Source organism: Rhododendron vialii, chromosome 7a (assembly GCF_030253575.1).
Source record: "Rhododendron vialii isolate Sample 1 chromosome 7a, ASM3025357v1".
In the NCBI taxonomy this organism is placed as follows: domain Eukaryota; kingdom Viridiplantae; phylum Streptophyta; class Magnoliopsida; order Ericales; family Ericaceae; genus Rhododendron; species Rhododendron vialii.
This window is the reverse complement of record NC_080563.1, coordinates 9842479-9863326: the sequence shown is the minus strand read 5'-3', so window position 1 is coordinate 9863326 and position 20848 is coordinate 9842479. Positions and strand designations below refer to the sequence as shown.

Here is a 20848-nt window from a genome sequence, read left to right as displayed (position 1 = left end):
TCCAAGTCCTTTGTTATGGTCTCCGTTTTGTAAGCGCTGCTGGGCGTTTATCAATACAATCTTTTCACTTTTGCAAAAAAAAAAAACATGGGCCTCGTTATTATATTCTGAATTACTTCATTTGAACCGATGTGGTAGACTATAAATTAAGGTATAATTAGATCTTAGTTGGGTTCTGTCTCATCCAGTTGAGTGGCTAGATAATATTTTTTAAAAATTAATAATAAACTCATGTTAGATGTAGACAGCAAATAAAAAAGAAAAGAGTTGGTGCGTTACAAAATTGTTCATTGACAAATTTTGTGTTTATTGTGTCAGCGCAAAGATGCAATGAGATTAACTATTGAAAAAAAATAAAGAAAAGGGCTTATTAAAAAAGGAATGTGATGATTTATGATATTCCCGTATAGGCAACCATAATTCTTTACGGACTATTAAAAAAAAATACTATTACTCCATCCATCTCAATATTGTTTGTCCAGGAAATTCAACTTTTTAAGAGGACCTGCAATTAATCTATATATCTTTAAAAAGTTTGATTATTTTTAACTATTATATAAGACATATATTTTGGCGCTCCTCCTCTGTAACCCTACACTGCTCCTAGTCCAACAAGTCTGTCTTTGTAAATTTCATTCCAAATCTACATTGATTGATTCTTTAAATAGTAAATTTCATACATTATGGGGAGAAGAATCTTTGTAAAATTAATTTGAGTAAATCCAATAAGTATGTGAAGACTCGTGTTTTTACTATAAAAATTAAGTGACTTAAGTCTTTCTGTCCGTTTTTCTTAAAGCAAGTTAAGCGAAGTTCACGTATCCTTATCGGTCTTCTCTCAAATTGATTTCTTGTAAAGATGTTGTTCTCACGAAGTCACTTGTCGATCTTTGATGTGGATTCGAAAAAAGGTAATTCAAAGGACTATGGGTAATTGTAATAATCAACAATCGCAATCTCAAATTTGAGATGTGATTGGCATCTACGGTTGCAATCAAATACTAAAAATTAATAGGTTATTTAAGTACTTCGAATGAAAATTCCGAGAGCATCCGTAGTGTGAAGACTCGTATTTTTACTATAAAAATTAAGTGACTTAAGTCTTTTGGTCCGTTTTTCTTAAAGCAAGTTACGCGAAGTTCACGTATCCTTATCGGTCTTCCCTCAAATTGATTTCTTGTAGAGATGTTGTTCTCACGAAGTCACTTGTTGATCTTTGATGTGGATTCGAAAAAAGGTAATTCAAAGGAATATGGGTAATTGTAATAATCTAACAATCGCAATCTCAAATTTGAGATGTGATTGGCATCTACGGTTGCAATCAAATACTAAAAATTAATAAGTTATTTAAGTACTTCGAATGAAAATTCCGAGAGCATCCGTAGTGAAATAACCAAAAGTCAATAATCAAAAATTGTCACGTCATCTTTTGGTTATCCATTTAAGGGGTTGCTAAGGTTAACAATTTAGCGGTCCACAATGGTACAATCAAAATTCAATAACCAAAACTTACCACATCACATTTTCAACTAATAAAAATCTAAAAATTGTGACATAGAAAATAATTTTTTTTAAAATAGTTTTCAAACTAATAAAAACAGGTTATTAGAAAAAGAGAAAATAGTTTGATTTTTAAAAAAAAGGTGTTTGGGAAAAAGTTTTTAAAAAATAGTTTTTGAATAAAAAAAATTTAAAAAAAACTATTTTGAAATAAACTGTTTTTTGCCACACAAAAAAAACTGTTTTTAAAAGTATTTTCTTAGAAACATGTTGAAAATGAAAGAGAGAGAAGGTTTTTGTGTAATGATGGTGTACTTCATTGAAAAAATATGGAAACAACTAAATTTGATTATTGGCAAAAGGTTGCTAGATTTTATTATCCAATTGCCAAAATTTGATGAATTGGTGAAAGGTTGCTAAGTTTGGTTTATTCCAATGTGTAGTCCGGATCCCATAAGGGATCCCTCACGGTGCTACCGTGCGGAACTCTCATTTTCCGAGCAAATTTTGATGATCCGTACCGCTCAAAGTGATCAGAATGTGATTTTAAAGGTACCCGCGAGAAATCAGCTAAAAAAATGACCAGGAAGGGCTTGATCCGAGCAGTTTTTTATTGAATTGTTCAATAAAAAAACTGTTCGGATCAAACCCTTCCCGATCAAATTTTTTTTTTTGCTGATTTCTCGCGTGTACCTTTAAACTCACGTTCTGCACACTTTGAGCGGCTCGAATCATCGAAATTTGCTCGGAAAAGCGGAGTCCCGCACGGTAGCACCGTGCGGGATCCCTCATTGGATCCGTGGTGTTCCAATGTGAGCTTTTTTTTGAGGAAATATTGCTAACCTTAGCAGCCTCTTTTGGTTTTAATTATACCACTGTGGATGCTCTGAGCTTCCCAATTTTGCCAAATCGAAGCCCGCCCAAAGAACATTATTCGCCTTGTTCGTATCCCTTTCTGAAAAAAAAATTCAAACTCAAAAAAATACTCACTACCTTACTTCCAATTATTACTCTCCACTTATTATCCCTATCTCCAATCATTATTCTCATTTCTCTCTATATCTCTCTCCACTCATTACCCATATTTTCAATCATTATTCTATTTTTTTTTTTTCAAAAACTCATCCAAACATAGCAATTATTATGCACATGGTCATCTAGAAGGTCATTTAATGGGCAGCTTTACTTTTGGTAGGAATGGGGCTAAAGCCTAAAAAAACAGACTTGACCCAAAAATTCAATTTCCATATTGACATTGACATTTCTTCCGAATCCTATGGTTTCTACCTATCAACTCAGGTTTCAGCAGGAAGAACATGACTTTGAATTGGCATTTAATCCGTAGTCATGTTGTTTTGGTGTGATTTGAAAAATTAGAGGGGTATGTGGTGTGATTTCATTGAAATTAACATTTAACGGAGTGATAGTGAAAGTTTATCTTAGATTACAATGTAGGGGTGGCTTGTTATTCGATCGATCGTTATTCTTTCTTCTTTATTTTATAGACGATAAGATGTTAGTAGTATGTTAGAATTTGTTAGATTACTACAAAGGTCAACCTCCTATGCATAGGAATCGAACCCTAAACCTCTACTAAAACAACATGGAATTACTAAAATTAACCAACATAAAATCCTCTTTCCCGCATTAAAAAAAACCCCATAGAATTACTAGTTCCCCTTTGATGTTGATCATCTCTACTGGACTACTATTATGAGTGTTCATAGAAATTCAGATGACCACAACCTTAAAAACAAATAATCAGACGGCTATAAAGGTGATTAACGTTTGTATCCTTTAGATGTTGCGTGAGTGCTTTCATAGAAAATTATGTAACGAACCAAAATATCTTCACCAAGTTTGGACTATTAATTTATTCTTCCATCTTTCTCACCTACGTAATTGCATAAATCATTGATAAATAACTTGTTAAACTAAAACAAATCAATACCTAATAGAAAAGTCATCTAAGTTTGGGGACCCTTTACTCATTGACTAAAACTTAAAAATATTGCCAAAGAAATAGACTTGCATGAGAAGTTGCTCCTATCATATTCGTCATTGTAAATGATAAACTCCTATCACATGATTTTTTTTTCCTACAAAATCATCCCAGATAATATGTATAAGAAAAAGGTCCACATGACTTAAATTAGTAGCAATAGCGTGCACATTCAGATCTAAAATAAAAAAGAATAGATAAAACATGCAAACCAAACTGGCCATTAGCGTGCACATTCAAATCTAAAATAAAAAAATAAAAAAGAATAGGTAAAACATTTAGTAAATGAATGCCAATTAAATAGTACTAATGTTTATTTATGGTATCTTTTTGCTCGATCGGATATACCCTTTTTTCTCCAATATTATCTTTAAAAGTAAATAAAAAGTCTCCTATTCTCCCCGCAAAATATTAAATGTAAGGAGTGGATTTGAAGGGTTCAAACATCATTTTCAAATGTAGATAGAACAAAAGAAAACATCATTTTCAAATTTAAAGGATTAGGCCTAAGTTAACGTGGACCACGACAGCATAAAATTCTCCTAATCCTTATTTAATTAATTCAATTCTTAGGGTGCTTCTGGGTCATTTGCCCAACGTCCTTGACATTTGCAATTAGGGGTAAATGCGTTGAATTCGTCATGACCATGTGATTTTTAAAAACGTTGGAATTGATACTTCAAGAACATCAAATAACGGCAGATTAGTTCAGGCGCGGAAGTTCTGTTAGTCAAATTGGCATCAGGTGCCCAATTTAACATTGGCATATTAGCTCAAGTGTTTAATTGAAATAAAAGAAAGTTTAGGCGTTAGGACGTAAGTTTTAGAGTTACTTAGCAAAATATTCACATGGTATCTGGCCGATCGGAAGAAAAACGATTCACATGGTATCTGACTTTAGGATCATCAAAAATAAGATACCACACAAATCTTTTTTTTTTTTTAATAATCGGCCACATACCATGTGGATCTTGCCAAGTAAACCAGAGGAATTCATATGCTGGAGCCTCGTATAGAAAGCAAATGATTCACCTTATAGCAAGCAAAAAAATGGATCTATTCATAATAATGTCCAGTGTCGGATTTACCTTATTTATGTTTATGTTTTTGCGCATCGCCAATATATCTAAAATCCCCACGACTGGAGAAAAGATTTTTTTACAAGTCCAGAGCTTACAGAGAGAGAGAGACCTCACCTTACCAACTTGATTGAATAGGTCTTTTGGGCGAGTTTTCTCTCTGCTCTTCCTTTGGGTTACATAGCAATTTCCAGAGAGAGAGAGACAGAGAGAGATGACCATTCACCAGTGGAAAGATCAGGGTGTTGTGAAAAGAAATTGGACTAGCAAAAAATTAGACTCGGTCATCGAGCATGAAATAGTACCAAATAACAGTATTCCCACTAGAGCAAAAGGTGAGAATTTTCAATCTTCTAGCTTTCAACTACCAACATTTTAACTCATCCCTTTCCATCACTACATAACCTATCAAAATTTAAGAATTACAAGCGGCTCTCTCTCACCGTCTCTCAGAGGCATTCTATAAAGCAGCGTCTCAAAATTAATACTATGACTGGATCGCTAGTTAAAGAATACATTTATTCTGATACGCACTATTGGACAAAACATTTAGTAACTGATATGGTTCAACATTTATATCTCAACACATAATCACCTCTTCTTGTTCTTCTTTCTTCCTTTCACTTGCTTTTCCAAGCTTTTCAGCCTATGATTAATTAGTGAGGAGGAAGACGATTTTTGATCTGCTGCAGGTGTTGATGCTTCAATGTGTGATTGTGGAGCCACCTGCTGTTCTGCAAAATATTTTTGTGCTGCTGCAACTTTTTTGAGCGATTCAAAAAAAGAGAGGGCAGGTTTGTCCGCAGAAGTAGCAGACGACGGTGCTATAGGTATTTCAGGAACACCCAAAAACTTCTTCACCCCAGGAGCTTTAAGCACTGTGGATGAAGTCACAAGATAATTAGATACCTACATCAGAAGTTTCCTGAAATCTATGCTCGTTATGGCGCAAAAACCAAGTACTCCATTGAACATCCATAATGGTTCTGTATGCTCGTTATGGTGCAAAAAGGGAAGTATTGAACATCCATAATGAATATGAACTAGATAGACTCACCTAATCCGTATGTAAGCGAGAAGAGGTTGGAGGTCACCCAATAACAAAATATAGCCTGGAGAGACAAGAATATCATATAACATTAAAGACCTTCCTCTGAAATGTGAAGGTGAAATTCTCATGGTATATAAAGCAGTATAACTATTGCCAAAGTAGAAGCAAACTGATGATAAATAAAAGAAGAAATGGTAAGTGACGAGAAACATTAGCTGCTGCAGAGAAGTTGTTAGCTTGAGGGAAAATCCCTGCCAACCTCAAAAGGGAAGGGGCAGGAAGTGAGTCCAAATGGCTAAATGAGACATGGGTCCGGAAATTCAATGCCATGTTCACTACAAGTAGCTGATCATTCCCTAATTAGTGTTTTATTCTCATTTCTCAGTAATCATTACCTGAATAGAGTCTTATAAAAAGTACATATTTCTAACTGCGACAAAATTCCAATTTCAACCACCATCGCAACAACGGAGCAATCTCCACAGTACTATCACCACGGCGGGGGCCCATTGCAGGTCTCAAACCATGACCATGCTATGCACACACTTCTCTATCTCCCAGGACAGCTGAAGTATAAAACCACAATATATGCTGTAGAAAGAGCTTCCATAAACATCTAGTGCTGCAATTTCAAATTTTCAACTATTTAAAGTATTAAAAGTCCAACTAAAATCAGCATCCCGTCTTCCAAGAAGTGAATAGTTTAGGCCATGGACAAAATTCTCCTTACAATTACATTCTCGATTCTTGCACAATGAAGAAACTTCCACTTTCAAAGTGTTTGGTAATGGAGACCTTGTCTGTCTTAATTGACGCAAGGTATATAGCCACACACAAAATCAAAAAACTATGTGAATGATGCATACACTATCACTACCCCTCCATCCAGCAAAGGGAAATATGGCATTCTATACAAATCCTTACAATAACACTTAACCAGCATCCAAAGAATACTGCTTGCGCAACTATATATAAATACATCATTATATGGTGGTCTACAAAAATACTTCATTGTGCAAAATGCTGCCAACACATACCTTCGGGAAAGTCATTGTAAGTGGAACAGTAAGAGCAGCAAAGACCCTTGAAACAGTTTTCATTGTTTTAGCAGCAGGATTACCCTCCAAGCCTTCTTGCATGTTGCACTGAGAAAAGGTTGCATTTAGTTAATAGAAAACTCAAACACATCAAAGCAGAAGGAAAATGAGTGATCATTATGGCGTGCGCACAGTATGCAGCACATTATGGTGAGCGAACAGCCAAACAGTGTCCAGAACAAAAACAACATGGACATGATCAGGCTCGTGTAAATTTAATTCTTCTTGCCATTTTACTGAAAAAGAATTTTTTTGATTTAAGTAGCTATCAACACAGTAAATGTAGCACCAGTGCGTTTGGTAGCATCTTACAAGCAAATAACAAGATCAGGAAATGTCAAACTGATTGAGCATCAGTTGTTTTCGTTAGAATTGTAGCAAATACAGCCTTCTCTTCTAAAGTATGAAGATAACACATAAACAAGACAAACAAGCATTTGCATCTTGTATATGTGTTTGAAAAAGGAGCTTTTGCCTATGTGCATCCAATCTTCTTTAGTTTGCTGACTTTTAAATCCACCTCCTATTCCATTTCTCATCATAGAATCTCCTACCTTGGCTTTCCCAAAGAGGCTAGTTGATTTGAGTAAAAAGACAAAAACTACAGCTCCTTTGGAAATGCTAGGCTCCAAGTTCTCACCTTTTTTCCTGTCGTAAGAGGCTTGTGATGTTCTAAAATATTTCCTTGTCAGATAAGATAATATACATAAAGCAAACAATAATCTACAGTCTACACCAAATTCCAATATTTCTTTTCGACTTGTAATCCGATTGATAGGCAAAAGATGCCCAGATGTAGGTATTTAGTTAGTCTGTCAAGTTTAGTTTCTCAAAATTTGGGCCCACTGAATTTACCTAAATGCTATGTTACATGAACCATCAAAACTCATATGTATGTCTAGTGGCTTAATTTAACTCTGCAAAAGTGTTTTCACATGTTAAGGAACTTTAGAATATACAGCACAAAAAGCAAATGAGTTGAATCTCAAGCTTAGCTTCCAAACTTAACTGGGTTCCAAGCTTAGCTCCTAAATGGAGCATTACCAATTGTTCTCCACCAAAATTGTTGTCTGTCGTTTTTTTTCCTTGCACTAACATTAACCAGTGGGGTTTCTCAAAGGTTGTTTTAAACCCTTGTCTACATCCTTTGTCCAAACATGATCGGTGGCCACCACTAATAGGGAAGAAAAAGAACAAAGCCTGTTCAGGAGTTACGTCTATCTCATCCACTAATACAACCTTAACATCACCCAGTACTAAAGCCTTTCCGCCAGTGGTCCACCTAATGTGGGCAAGGTGTACAATACCATAGAAACAAGAAAGCATAGTTTGATAAGGAGAATCTGCTTACCTCCACTGTTATCCAAAATGACAGTGCCGCCAATGCTGGACAGATATACAAACTATCTGGAGTGGTCAAATCAGTAAACCAGTACGCTCCACCATATTTAAAAGAAGGTACTTTTTCTACCATGTTTGAAATCTACAAACAAAATATCAAAGTGAGTACAAATCAAGAGAAAAACAGACATTTAACTATATTAAACGAACAGAACTCCTAGCAATTAATACAACAATAAACAGAGATTTGTCTTACAGCAAGGAAGAAACTGACAAAGACAGGACCTTGGAAAAGGAGACCCTTCAATGGAGTAAAAGGAGAAACGCCATATCTGCAAAATCCCAAGTTATAACCTTCATTGAAACTGTGAAAAAAAAAAGAAGTAATCGGAGTGTGTGGAACTGCAAATTCCACAAAGGAGATTACAAACTTTTTATATACTTGACCCTATGTTGAAATACTCAACCTTAAAAAGCAACTATGGCGTATACTTACATAGGGATACAACCTGTGGATATAAAGAACAAAAGTTACTAACCCAACTCTAACGGCTTAAGCATTTAGATAAGTTGGTGAATAATATTTTCCATATTACAAAAGCATCCAATAGATATTCAATTCGAACCTCACTGCCACCCTATAAACATAGGACAGGCACATGTTTGGCGCATTTGTATGGCCACAGGTGAAGGGGTGTGCTGATGATATACCTGACTCAGTTACCCATTTCACTGACAACATAAGCTTTTAGATGTGTTTGTGGTAATAATATACATCTAAACCTATATGTGAGATCCAATCCACAGATTCGAAGCTCTAAAGTTGGGTAAAGAAAATTATTTTTTTGCCATATGTTAAAGATTTACTAAAATCAATTGCATATTTCTGAATATGTTGCAAACAAAGTTTGCCTTAAAATTGCAGGATAATCTCTCTCTCTCTCTCTCTCTCTCTCTCTCTCTATATATATATATATATATATACGGGGCAATTCTGGGGAAAACTAATTAGACACCTAAAAAAACACCTCATAGTTCCCAATCAAATTTTTGATCAGAACGTGATTTTAAGGGTACCAGAGAGAAATCAGGAAAAAAAACGACTGGGAAAGGCTCGATCTAAGTAGTTTTTAGCTTAGATTTGATGAACGGTTCAATTAAAAACTACTCAAAACAAGCATTTCCCGGTCGTATTTTTTGCTAATTTCTCGCAGGCACCTTTAAAATCACATTCTGCATAGATTAAACGGTTCGGATCATAAAAAAATTAATTGGGAACTATGAGACACACACACACACACACACACACACACACACACATATATATATATATATATACAGTCAGTCTCCCATGAGGGGGTCCTCAATTTAGTTAAAATGCGGACCTCCTCATTTATTCTATTTTCCGATCGAATTTCGATGATCTGAGCCGCTCAATGTGTTCAAAACGTGATTTTAAGGGTACCCGCGAGAAATCAACAAAAAAAATAACCGGGAAGGGCTTGATTTGAGAAGTTTTTATTTGAACCATTCGATAAAAAACAAACAAAAACTGCTTGGATAAAGCCCTTCCTAGTCTTTCTTTTTTTTTTGATTTCTCGCGGGTACCCTTAGAATCACGTTCTAAACACATTGAGCGGCTCGGATCATCAAAATTCGATTGGAAAAGAGAGGTCCGCATTTTATTAAAATGAGGTGATCCTTATGGGAAGCGGACTGTATATATATATTCACACACACTATGTAGTAAGTACATAAGGGAATGCCACCCATATGCAATAAAGGCCTACGACAAAAGGGCCCTCCACACTTATCTATCAAATCAAGAAAGAAGGATTACACTCCTTCGACTCCTAACTAAGCAACCTGCTGACAAAAGAACTTTTAAGTCAGTAGCCTCAATACCATTGCAATGATGCCAATTATTGCCACCTTAAACAAAGAGGAATCATCGCCCGAATTCTCCTTCTCTTCCCCGCCTTAGTCCCTCTCCAACTATGTAGAAGTTCAAAAACTCCCTTGGGACAGACCCAAACCAAGATAAAACCAAAGTGTAAATCTCCCAAGCTAACGGACAATAAAGTTCCGTTCGGTACTCCTTATGTACAATAAGATTAATCAAACCTTTTACAGGGCCAAAGTTGAGACAGAGTGAAATTTCAGATATAGGGTTCATAAACATGCACTTTATTCGACCTTGTCCCATCGACATAAAAAGAAAAAAAGGCATTTGGAAGATTATCAAGGCATATAATAGGGTTCCTTTCATCAATCAATGTCAGAATACACAAAAGAGATTGTATTTAGAGATTTAAATGTAAACCATCTTACTGATGTACACTACTCTTAGTTATACAGAGTATCTTTAGTGCTTAAAGTTAGATCAATGCATACCGATTTATGCATCAAACTTGAAATTTGTTATCAGTTACAGGAAAGTCTAACAAACTGATTTCAATAGCTTATCTGTATAAAGTACATGGATAGTTGCTTACTCCCGAAATAGGGCTTGCATTCGTTGCTGACCTTCAGCCACTGCTTTAGGATCCATGCCCTGTGAAAAATAAATTAATTTCTAGTTAGAATATATGGGATAATAAACTATTATAGTATGAGAAAATGAAACGAACACAAGTGTTGCAAACAAAAAAAAAAAACTAAAAGTAATCGGACGTAGAAAACTTACACGCTATGATACCAATCAATCTGGGAAAAAAGTAGAAGACATGAAATTATGCTACTACATAGATGGTTTGATAAATCAAAAGAATAAGCCTTGTGCCCAATCAATAGAGCCTACATGAACCCTTTTTCTCCATTCTGCTCTGATAAGGGCTATGTACAGTGACTACAGTCAACTATGTTTAATAAATCCATAACCTGTTTTAAGGTGCTTGTATGGTGGAATATGTCGTGTGTTTTTCCATGTTCAGGGGTAAAGCTGATTCGAGAATGGTTCGACTAGAAAGGGTAGACGAAGATGGAAGCTCTGGATTTTGATCCACCTTAGCTTGATGTGTCTTATTTGGAGAGAGCAGAATAGTGGATATTTTGATGGGTGGAGAGAGGCCTGTGTCAAGGCTTAAGAGTCTTTTGCTATCTAATTATCCTAGTTAGGAGTCAAGGGTATGCAATCCAACCCTTGACTACTTTTGACATGGTAGATATTTTGTCAGTATAGAGTGGGGTATAGTGGTTTACGGAGATTTTTCCTGCATCGGTTTAGGATTCTTCAGGCATAGGACCTTTTTGTCATTCGTTTTCTGATGTTCAGGTCATTCGGTTTATATCGCTCGTTTACGTGGTATAAGTAGGTAATCTGCATATATAGGTTTAACCAAGAGGGAAGAAGTACATGAACCAGGTCTTTTGGAAATGATAACCTTCGTAATAAGTGAGTGGTCAACAACATTACCGAGGCATTAGATATTACATAATAAAACCACATTGCATTGAATTGATGAAAGTCCAAGGCATAGGCCGGTCCATAAGAAATTAACAACGAAGGAGAGATTCGCATACCTTGTCTTGCATCTCTTGCTTAATCTCTTCCAAGTGTGGCCTCAAAAGCTGCAAAAATAAAAAAGAAGCAAGTCACAAAACGCAGTGTTTATCTTCCTTGCAATTGGAGAATAATGCTACATGATAATCAAAATAGAAATAGGACCAAATAAATATCGATAACATGAAGTGCTAAACATATCAACCATATGAATGTTGTGGAGAAAGAAATTTTAAAAATATAAAACAACCACGAGTAAGATTGAAATTGGAATTGCCGTGTCTTTCTAAATGGGGATACTCAACAAAAGCATTGTTTGTCTAACATTTCCATGTCTACCAACACAACAAAATAACCATGCTGAAATTTGATTAACCACCAGTCAAGTCATGTAACGAACGGCACATCTTCATTAACGGCCAAAATAATAATAATTAATAAACAAGCAAACTGAAGCATCCTTAGCTAAGCTTGTACTTTAAAGGTTTCCAATACATACAACATTATAATCCAAATATAAAAAGTATAAGAGTCAATCAAACCATAAAATGGCTTCTGATTCGATTTTTTCCCCTTCATTTGGGTGACGGGGTGTCATATGTAGTTAAAACTTCTACAAATAAACGAAAACCACTTAATCAAAATGTTGTATAAGAAAGTGCATTACTAATCAGCAAGAGACTTGCTCAAAGTTAAGGTCAAAGTAAAACTTTAAGACGCAATTGATATTATTTCAACATTTCCCCCAAATTCAATGGGTTATAAGCGTATACAACATACATATGCTATTACTAGCTATCACCAAATCCCTAATGCATAATAAACAAGAGATATGCATGAAAGAAAGCTACTTTAATGTCTTACTTTTGAAAAAATGACTTGCTAAGCGTATTAAAAGAACATGCAAGTTCCTCTTTTCATCATTTTTTGGAGTCTTATTTCCATGGATACTGTTGCATAGATAAAGAGGTACGGAGAAATGCAACACACATTTTATTCTTCCATCTAAGGTAAAGTAATATATGCATCTCCTAAACAACCATTAGAATTTAGCTTGTGTTTCTAAGATGTTCAACATTGTTTAATCATATCAATATGTATTCTTTCTAACAGCTTTCTCAAGCTCAATTCAAACTGTAATCCTGCAAATCCATTCCAGTTCACCTATATGGAAACCTAAGAGATGGATGTCAAGATTGCATTCCAAGCCCATGGTTTGGGGATGGGAACCAAATATGCAGATGTTGGAGCAATTTATGCAGTATGAAGTGGCAATTAACTTCACCCTTCTGATTTCTTCTCCATTTTCCCTTTCTTTCTTGGAGAGAAACCATTGCACCCTTTTTGTTCTCTATCACCCTTTATGATGCATCATTCCCTAGAAGTGTATAGCAGAAACATAGACAAATAATTTCACTGTTAAGAAAACCTACTGTAGAACCATATAACTGTGGTATTGTGGACAAACTCATTCACTCTGCAGTACAGATCAGTGATTATTGGGTTGCCAGACACCAGAACTCTAAAACTCAACATAATAAATAAATAGAAGTGCAAATGCGGGAAAAAACACATGAACTTACACTCAATTTTGTAGTGGCCTTAAGCTGGTTTATCAAAAGTGGAACCGTTGCTCCTCGAATCAGAAGAGTTGCCACGGCTATTGATGCCCACCTAAGCAAAACAAATACTTTCTTCCATGAAATCTCATATCATTTGGTACTTTCCAGTCTTCAGGATTCAACCCCACTAAGTTGCATGACACAACGTTTTAATGCCTGATGATTTCATATAGTCACCATGGCAATCACACTCAGCGGCGGAGCTATGATATGCCCAGTGGGGACACATGCCCCCACTGTTTTTCGGACTTCTTAAGAAAATCAAGTTTAAAAATTATTCTTCTTTTTACCATAATACTTCTAATAATTTTGATGGTGAAGATTGGAAGAGGCCAGATTTATCCATCAGTTTACTTGCTCTTAATTTTGGCATGAACTTTAGATGTTAAACCCACTACCATTGACTATCGAGAGAGCATTGCGACTATGAATCATGTGAAAAATCCGTAACCCAATCGAATGGGTAATAATTGATGAGAGACAGTATAATTCATAACAATTGCATACTTGAGAGTAGATTCTTTTGAAAGCATCAACAATAAACTATTGTGCAACGCTATTGTAAAAACTTTACATTTGTTGCTCTATCGATCAATATGCTAGTTCTGTTATTATTGGGATTGGAAAAAAGTTCTTAATGTCACTCGGTCATTAACTATGGATTGGAGCCCCCATCCCCCCACTGATTCATATTCCTTGCTACACCACGGATCACACTCTTGGGAAACACTGCATCTTCACGAAAACCACTACAAAAACCAACTCTATAACAACACAAAATCAAAACTCCAAACACACTAGTATACACAATCCCCAAAAAAACTGCCCTTTTTTGTCAACGCCGCAAGTAAACATAAATAGCTCCATACCAATTGAATCCAGTGAAAGAATGAACATTATCGATGAAGTACTGCAACGCCGCCACGGGGAAAGCCGAATCCGCTGCGGCCACCGCCACCTCGCTAACCGCTGGGGCTGCCGCCGCCACGGCCTCAACCGTCTTGTCAGCAAGCACTTCAGCCACGTCGCTCATGTACTCGATCTTATCCGCCCCTCCGTCCACTGCCGTGGACATGTTTCTCCCGAAAAACGCTCCCGCCGCCGGAGGAAGATAGAACTGAGAACACCTCCGGTTCTGAACCGAGTTGCCAAACCCCAGTAACGAGTTAGCGCCGCCGCCGCTGCCGAAGTGGCGGTGGTGATGGTAGGTGGGGTTAGGGTTCGGATCTTCGGGGCGTTTTTGATCGTCGTCGTGGGGGACGTGGGAGAAGGATGGGGCTAGTCGTTGGCGGGGGAGGAGAGTTGCTCTGGCGGTGGAGAGGGTGCGCCTGTACGCCATCGTTTATTGCGCGGTGGTGCCGGCTGCGATGAATTAACATTAACAGGTTAGAAATGGATTCGTGGAAACTGAATCAATCAGTGCGCGTTAAACAGAGATGGATTGGGGGTGATTTGTTTTCAGTTCAGTTGGCGTGATTATGTTGGGAGATCGTAGAACAGTGATGCAGTAAAACTCCATGGCGGAGGAGCTGAAGAGAACTTACCACCGTCTTTTGAAGGCGTTCGGAGAGAGAGGGATAGAGCGGCGCCGTGGTTTTGAGGGTTTGGCCCGTTCGGGAGGTAACTAACTCAGGTGCGGTCCTTGGCTTGGCCCGTTTGGGAGTTAACTAACTCAGGTGCGTTAACCTTGGCTGGGCGACCTTTGGGCTAGCGCAGTTGGTCGTGCAATTCCCTTTTTTTTTTTTTTTTAATCAAAAATGCTACTTGCATAACCGTTGTGTTGGTTGTGTGCGTAATTCTGACCGTCCAAATATATTTGGATGGTCTAGATTTTAAACAAACTCTCCCAAGAAAAAGTCTAACTTTTATGGGAAGGAGTTTGAGTGAATCGTGACCATTTATTACACAACCGTTGGACAGCTAGAGATTGATTGTGTGTTGTGTTTTACACAACCGTTGTGTGTGTAGCACTTTTGTTTTTTTATTGTAGCAAATACTGAAACAGTTTTTGCTCGGATAAAAAGAAGGTTGGCTCGTAAGTAAGCTCACCAAAAGTGCTCCACAAGCGCGATAGAAGAGCGAATAAGACGCATTGAGAAAACTGGGCATTGTAGAAAGGATAGAATATGACTCTAATCGTTCTTCTCGAATCGCTCTAGTACAATGGATCGAGGGGGTGCAGCTAGGCCGCCAAAGAAAATGCAACACGATAGAAGAATTCACTCCATTGTGTGAGATCCTCGAACCTGAGGTCGCGAGTTCGATTCCTATGAATAGAAGATCAACCTCATGTGGTAATACTAATTTCTAATACCTCCATTCAGTTTTCATGGCAAATATGCATTTCAATGTTGACCAAAAAAATAAAAAATACCTTGGCTGGGTGGGGCATCACTCCCACGTTCCGCTAAGGTTCTTAAAAAATATTTATATTTTTTGTTTTATGAAACATGTCATTTCCTCATAATATATCATGTTTAATTCAAAAAATGAATACTTAGTTGAAAAATAAGCACTTATTTTAATTAGTGGAATGCTAGTTTGGCTAAGATTTTTGGACTTTTTTTTTTGTTTTTTCTTATTCAATTTTGTTTTTTGTTAGTTTTGCGTCTGGTTTTTGTGGATTGTTGATTCGTTCGTCAAGACGAATCGAAAGAGTGAAAATTTATAACTTTTATCCAAATACTTTTTGAAATGTCCAAGATGAAGTTCAAAAAATCAGTTTTGGGGCTTTTTCCCATCAATTTTTTCAAGAATTGCATCACTTTCGTAGTGAACAAGTAATTTGAGAGTGTGAGACAGAGAGTATTTTTATTCCCATCAAATTTTTATTGTGCCCCTAATATGAAATCCCACCTCCTAAGTTCTACCTTCTGCATCCACACCCATCCAAAACCACAACCTCCAACCTTACCTTTCCTAAGCTGTCAGAGTCTGATGGAAGCGAGCAAGAGATAGAGGAATAGTCGCTCATAGATGTGAATTGAAAAAGCAAGTTTGCATTTTTTTGATTGGCTCTATAGTCTAGTCCCTTCTCCAGTCCCCGGCCACCATATACCTCTTCCACGACCCTTATGTGGGAGGCTCAAGACCCTTACAACTAGTGCCACCTTTTTAACGCTATTTGAATATGCTATTTCTTTATAGTACTAATGTTTATTGTTTAGATGAACAACGACAACGTTTACAGTTTCTAATTTTTAACCTACGGCAAAATATTTAACATGAATCAACTCGTTATTTCTTTCAAACTTTGGGATGAATTATAACAGTTGAATTAGCGACGACCACATGCGTGTTTGGAAACATTGGAGAAGGCTAGACTCCATACTAGCATCGTTAACAATTCCAAAAACTGAAACAGTAGTGGACCATCAAACCTCCCACTCACAAGTATGTGGAGTTAGGTAGCAGTGGCGAGGAGTTCCATTTTGGGTTTATGTCCAACTCCTCAATGATTGTTTCTGGTTGGATTGTGGCAAAATTGAAAACAAACAAATAAGGTGGTGTTCCACTAAAGATTTTTAGGGTTTTTTTTTTTTTTCTTATTTGAATTTTTTTGCATTTGTTAGTTGTGCAGCTCACTTTTTTTGAAAAATAACCACTTTTCAGCAAGCAAGAAAAAAATTAATGTTTCAATAATGCACTAAAATTTGGATGAAACTAAAAAATATAAAATAAAATTCAAATAAAAACAAAAAAATATTAAAAGTTAAGCAGAACAGGATAACAATAGTTATGGGGCGCTGTTATTCGCAGCCCTTTATTTTCTTCCACAGCCCGTTAAAAATTTTCAATTATATTTGACAGTTAGTTACCGAAATTGAAATATATTTTCAGCACCTAATTACCGAAATATAATATTTTTTTCAACAGCTATTTACCGAAAATGTATGTTCGGCAGTTGTTTACCGAAAGTTGAACATATTTTCGACATGTAGTTACCGAAAATATAATCTTGTTTTCAACAGCTATTTACCGAAATGTTATGTTGATTTTCAACAATCATTTACCCAAATGTAATGAGCTATGGAAGAAAATAAAAGGTTGCGCAACGCTCTAGTGATGTACCTATGGTATGCTTGAAGCTCCCCTTTTACATTGATTAAAAAAAAAAAAAGAACAAAGAAAACAAAAGAAAATAAGCTCCCCCACTTTCCTCTCTCTCCTCTTCACTTCTCCGCGGACGTCACTCGCAAAGCAGCAGCCCAACACCACCACAGCTTCGTCGGCGGCGGCGGTGGTCGGTCCTCCGTCGTTACCTCTCTTCGCTCGGCCCCCTGGTACGTATCCTTCTCCATTCTCCAATTGAATTAGGGTTTCCGGTTCTTAATCCCGTTAACTTGATTCTCGTACTTTACGCTTGATTACTCATTTCCTCAATCTTCGCAACCACATTCCATCTCTCTCACGCTTATCCCCCGACTTTGATCACTCGATTCTGATCCTTTAACTTAATCTGCAATTGAACTTTACTGTTTCTGAACAGTCTTTTTGTAATAATATTTTGTGACAATATTTCAAATTTTGACCGTTGTGTTTACTTTGTAGACTCCGCTTACCTTGTTTCATTGGAATCGAAAAAAAGTGAATTCGTTAGAGTAAAAAAGAGACCAAATTTTGTGAGAGAGATGGTTGGGAATTCATTGGTCCAGGTTTCTACATGCCCTACTCTTGTATCTTCGTCTCTAATTACCAGCACTCGTAATTCCACAAACTTTTTGCCACATTTGCCCCCGAAATCACAAAAGAAGCTGTCCACGATAAGAGCCGCGTCGTCTGCTGAAACTGGGCAGAGCAAACCGCCCTTGTCCGAAGCTGACAAGAAAAAGAACCCTTTTGCGATTATTTTGGACGTTCCTCGTACCATCTGGAGACAGACGTTTCGTCCGCTGAGCGATTTTGGGTTCGGAAAGAGAAGCATTTGGGAAGGTGGGGTTGGACTGTTTCTCGTGTCGGGGACTGTCCTCCTCGCGCTTAGTTTGGCTTGGTTGAGGGGGTTTCAAGTGCGGTCTAAATTCAGGAAGTATTTGGCTGTTTTTGAGTTTGCTCAGGCTTGTGGGATTTCGACAGGAACTCCGGTTAGGATTAGAGGGGTCACTGTCGGCAATGTCATTCGCGTTAACCCTTCTTTGAAAAACATTGAAGCCGTCGTTGAGGTTTGTCACATGGCTTTATTGAATTTCAAACCTTGTTGATTGATTTAAGCTGCGGACTTTTGCTCATATATGCATCTCCTTTCTGTTGGTAGGTCGAAGATGATAAAATAATCATACCGCGAAATTCATTGGTTGAGGTGAACCAGTCTGGCCTTCTCATGGAGACTCTGATTGATATTACCCCTCGAGATCCTGTCCCGGCACCTTCAGTGGGGCCGCTGCACGCCGAATGTGCTAAAGAAGGTTTAATTGTATGTGACAGACAGAAGATGAAGGGATATCAAGGGGTAAGTTTGGATGCATTGGTTGGGATATTTACCCGAATTGGACGTGAGGTAGAAGAGATTGGTGTTGCCAATGCCTATACGTTGGCTCAACGAGTTTCATCTGTTATTGAAGAGGCACGGCCACTGCTTGCAAAGGTGTGATGTGATTGCTGCAGCTAGTGTACTAATCGTTTAGTTGCTGTTCTGCCTATTAAAATTCCAGTTCATGGAAATGCATATTTGCCATGGAAACTGATTTGGGCTGTTTGTCAATATATGTCCTCTACTCCTCTGAGTCCTTCAGTACTTTTTGAAACTAAACAAACCCAGAAACTACTTCTCATATGAGGACATATTCATTCTCATAGTTTTCCAAGATAGGTTAAGGACTCAGAGAGTTTTGTAGACAACCATTTGCATTGTCAATGACAGATATGTATCAGTGGTAATCAAGTAGAGTGACCTGAAAAACTAAGTGGGAGTTGTTCTATGAAGTATTTGCTATCCAACTTAGAGACTGGGCATTTTTGCAGAAATGTCACTGTATTGGCCTGATTCCCCTGGACATTTTTGCCGGGTAATTGGGTATATGGTCCCAACTTACCAAGTAAGTGGAAATGATTCAAAGGATTTAGATGAACTGTGGTGATTAGATGAATTTAGATGAACTGTGGTGATTAGATTCATTTGCTCCCTGCATACAGCTTTAGAGGTGTTTCATTTGCAACATGCATACGGAATTACGGATACAGTTTTTGAGGTTGGTGGTGTGGAACTTTTTGTTGTTGATCTCCGGTTGTTGTCGTGAGACAGGTGGGAATATATGAATATAGTTTCTGAGCGAGCATCAAGATCCTTTCTTGTACCCTCATTTTGTATATCCTAATGCACGGAAAATTTATTTCTGATGTAGTGATGTCTCAGATTGAAGCCATGGCCGAAGATATTCAACCTTTGCTGGCAGAGGTTCGTAACAGTGGTTTGCTGAAGGAAGTTGAGGGTTTAACCAAAAGCCTGACAGAAGCCTCTGTGGACTTGAGGTAAATAAATGTCATAACAGAATTTAATCTTGTCTTCCTCTGTGATTAGGCTTAGGTGTCATTGTAGTTGAGAATGATTTGATGAAATGATAATCACCGGTTTGTAATCTGTTGTATCTACCCAGATGTGGCTTTAGGCATACAGTCCCTTAACTCTCTCTCTCTCTCTCTCTCTCTCTCTCTCTCTCTCTCTCTCTCTCTCTCTCTCTCTCTCTCTCTCTCTCTGCAGACGGGTGCATTCATCCATTTTGACCCCAGATAACACGGAACTGATCCGGAAGTCCATATATACCCTTATTTTCACTTTGAAGAACGTTGAGGTGTGCTTTAAATTGGCTTGATCCTTACATTATTATCCAACGACACGATACAATATTTATTGATTTCTTCTATCATCATTGTTCTTTTTTTTCTTGATCGTGTTTCTGTAATTGCAGAGCATAAGCTCTGATATTTTGGGATTCACGGGTGATGAAGCTACAAGACGGGATTTAAAATTGCTTATCAAGTCCCTCAGCAGGCTATTGTGAAGATAATGGGAAGTTGGGTTAACAGCAAAAGTTCACAGTGGTTTGGCTCAGAACGGTACTGTTTTGGTCGTTTGTTGTTTCAGAGGACGGAAAAAATAGAGTAACTTCTGACCATCCTGGTTTTTCTAGAGAACGGAAATTCTTGTACTGGCCAGCCTGTTGCATTGTTCTACACAGTGGAAAAGTACAAGTCTTGAATTTTCTTGAATCCCAATTTAGTTTTGAAATTGTCTGGGCTTTTCATTGTAGGATATTTTCATTGAAATCTTGAGTTGCTGACATGAGTGCTAGCTCAAATTTTCTTTAGTTTGTAGTTGTCATAGGAACATCATTTTGTGGCTGCATTGAGAATCCTAGTAGTATTAGTATCAGGTGTATTTTGAATATATGAGGGTTGACTTGGAGCCATTGAAACATTTGATTGCCAGAATTATGTTTACCTTGTGATTGTCATAGAACTTTCTCAGAAAAGCATCTTCAGGAGAGCCACGTTAACTTCCCATACTTGCCTTTTGTCATGGCTTCATATTTCAACCCACTGTATTCTGGAAGAATGATATTGTTTAAGGAAAGACATGCATCCCCAAGCTTGTTGCCATTGAGGTCCGTCGTGTTGTAGAAAAAGTGAAAACAAATTCACAAGTTCTATGGACTTGTGG

The 20848-nt window shown here is 37.3% G+C and overlaps 2 protein-coding genes across 4 annotated transcripts; one reads left to right on the top strand and one right to left on the bottom strand.

Moving 5' to 3' along the window:
- Positions 1–4845: 4845 nt before the first annotated feature.
- LOC131333632 (mitochondrial inner membrane protein OXA1-like) lies at positions 4846–14861 on the bottom strand. Of its 2 annotated transcripts, XM_058368253.1 has the most exons (11): positions 14843–14861; positions 14739–14800; positions 14064–14556; positions 13156–13246; positions 11593–11640; positions 10566–10624; positions 8327–8402; positions 8081–8212; positions 6670–6777; positions 5639–5693; positions 4846–5459 (listed from the first exon to the last, which is right to left on the bottom strand). In XM_058368253.1, exons 3-11 carry the CDS (start codon positions 14531–14533, stop codon positions 5173–5175), a joined length of 1326 nt encoding a protein of 441 aa, XP_058224236.1. In that variant the 5' UTR covers positions 14534–14556; positions 14739–14800; positions 14843–14861; the 3' UTR covers positions 4846–5172. The 2 variants fall into 2 exon arrangements, with proteins under 2 accessions (XP_058224236.1, XP_058224237.1); XM_058368254.1 differs by lacking the exons at positions 14739–14800; positions 14843–14861 and having other exon boundaries at positions 14064–14732.
- A 2449-nt stretch (positions 14862–17310) lies between these two features.
- LOC131333634 (protein TRIGALACTOSYLDIACYLGLYCEROL 2, chloroplastic) lies at positions 17311–20642 on the top strand. 2 transcript variants are annotated; one of them, XM_058368257.1, is made up of 6 exons: positions 17311–17477; positions 17746–18353; positions 18446–18775; positions 19544–19659; positions 19889–19979; positions 20097–20642. In XM_058368257.1, exons 2-6 carry the CDS (start codon positions 17826–17828, stop codon positions 20187–20189), a joined length of 1158 nt encoding a protein of 385 aa, XP_058224240.1. In that variant the 5' UTR covers positions 17311–17477; positions 17746–17825; the 3' UTR covers positions 20190–20642. The 2 variants fall into 2 exon arrangements, 1 of the variants encoding a protein (XP_058224240.1); XR_009201850.1 differs by lacking the exon at positions 20097–20642 and having other exon boundaries at positions 17316–17477; positions 19533–19659; positions 19889–19924.
- Positions 20643–20848: the final 206 nt, after the last annotated feature.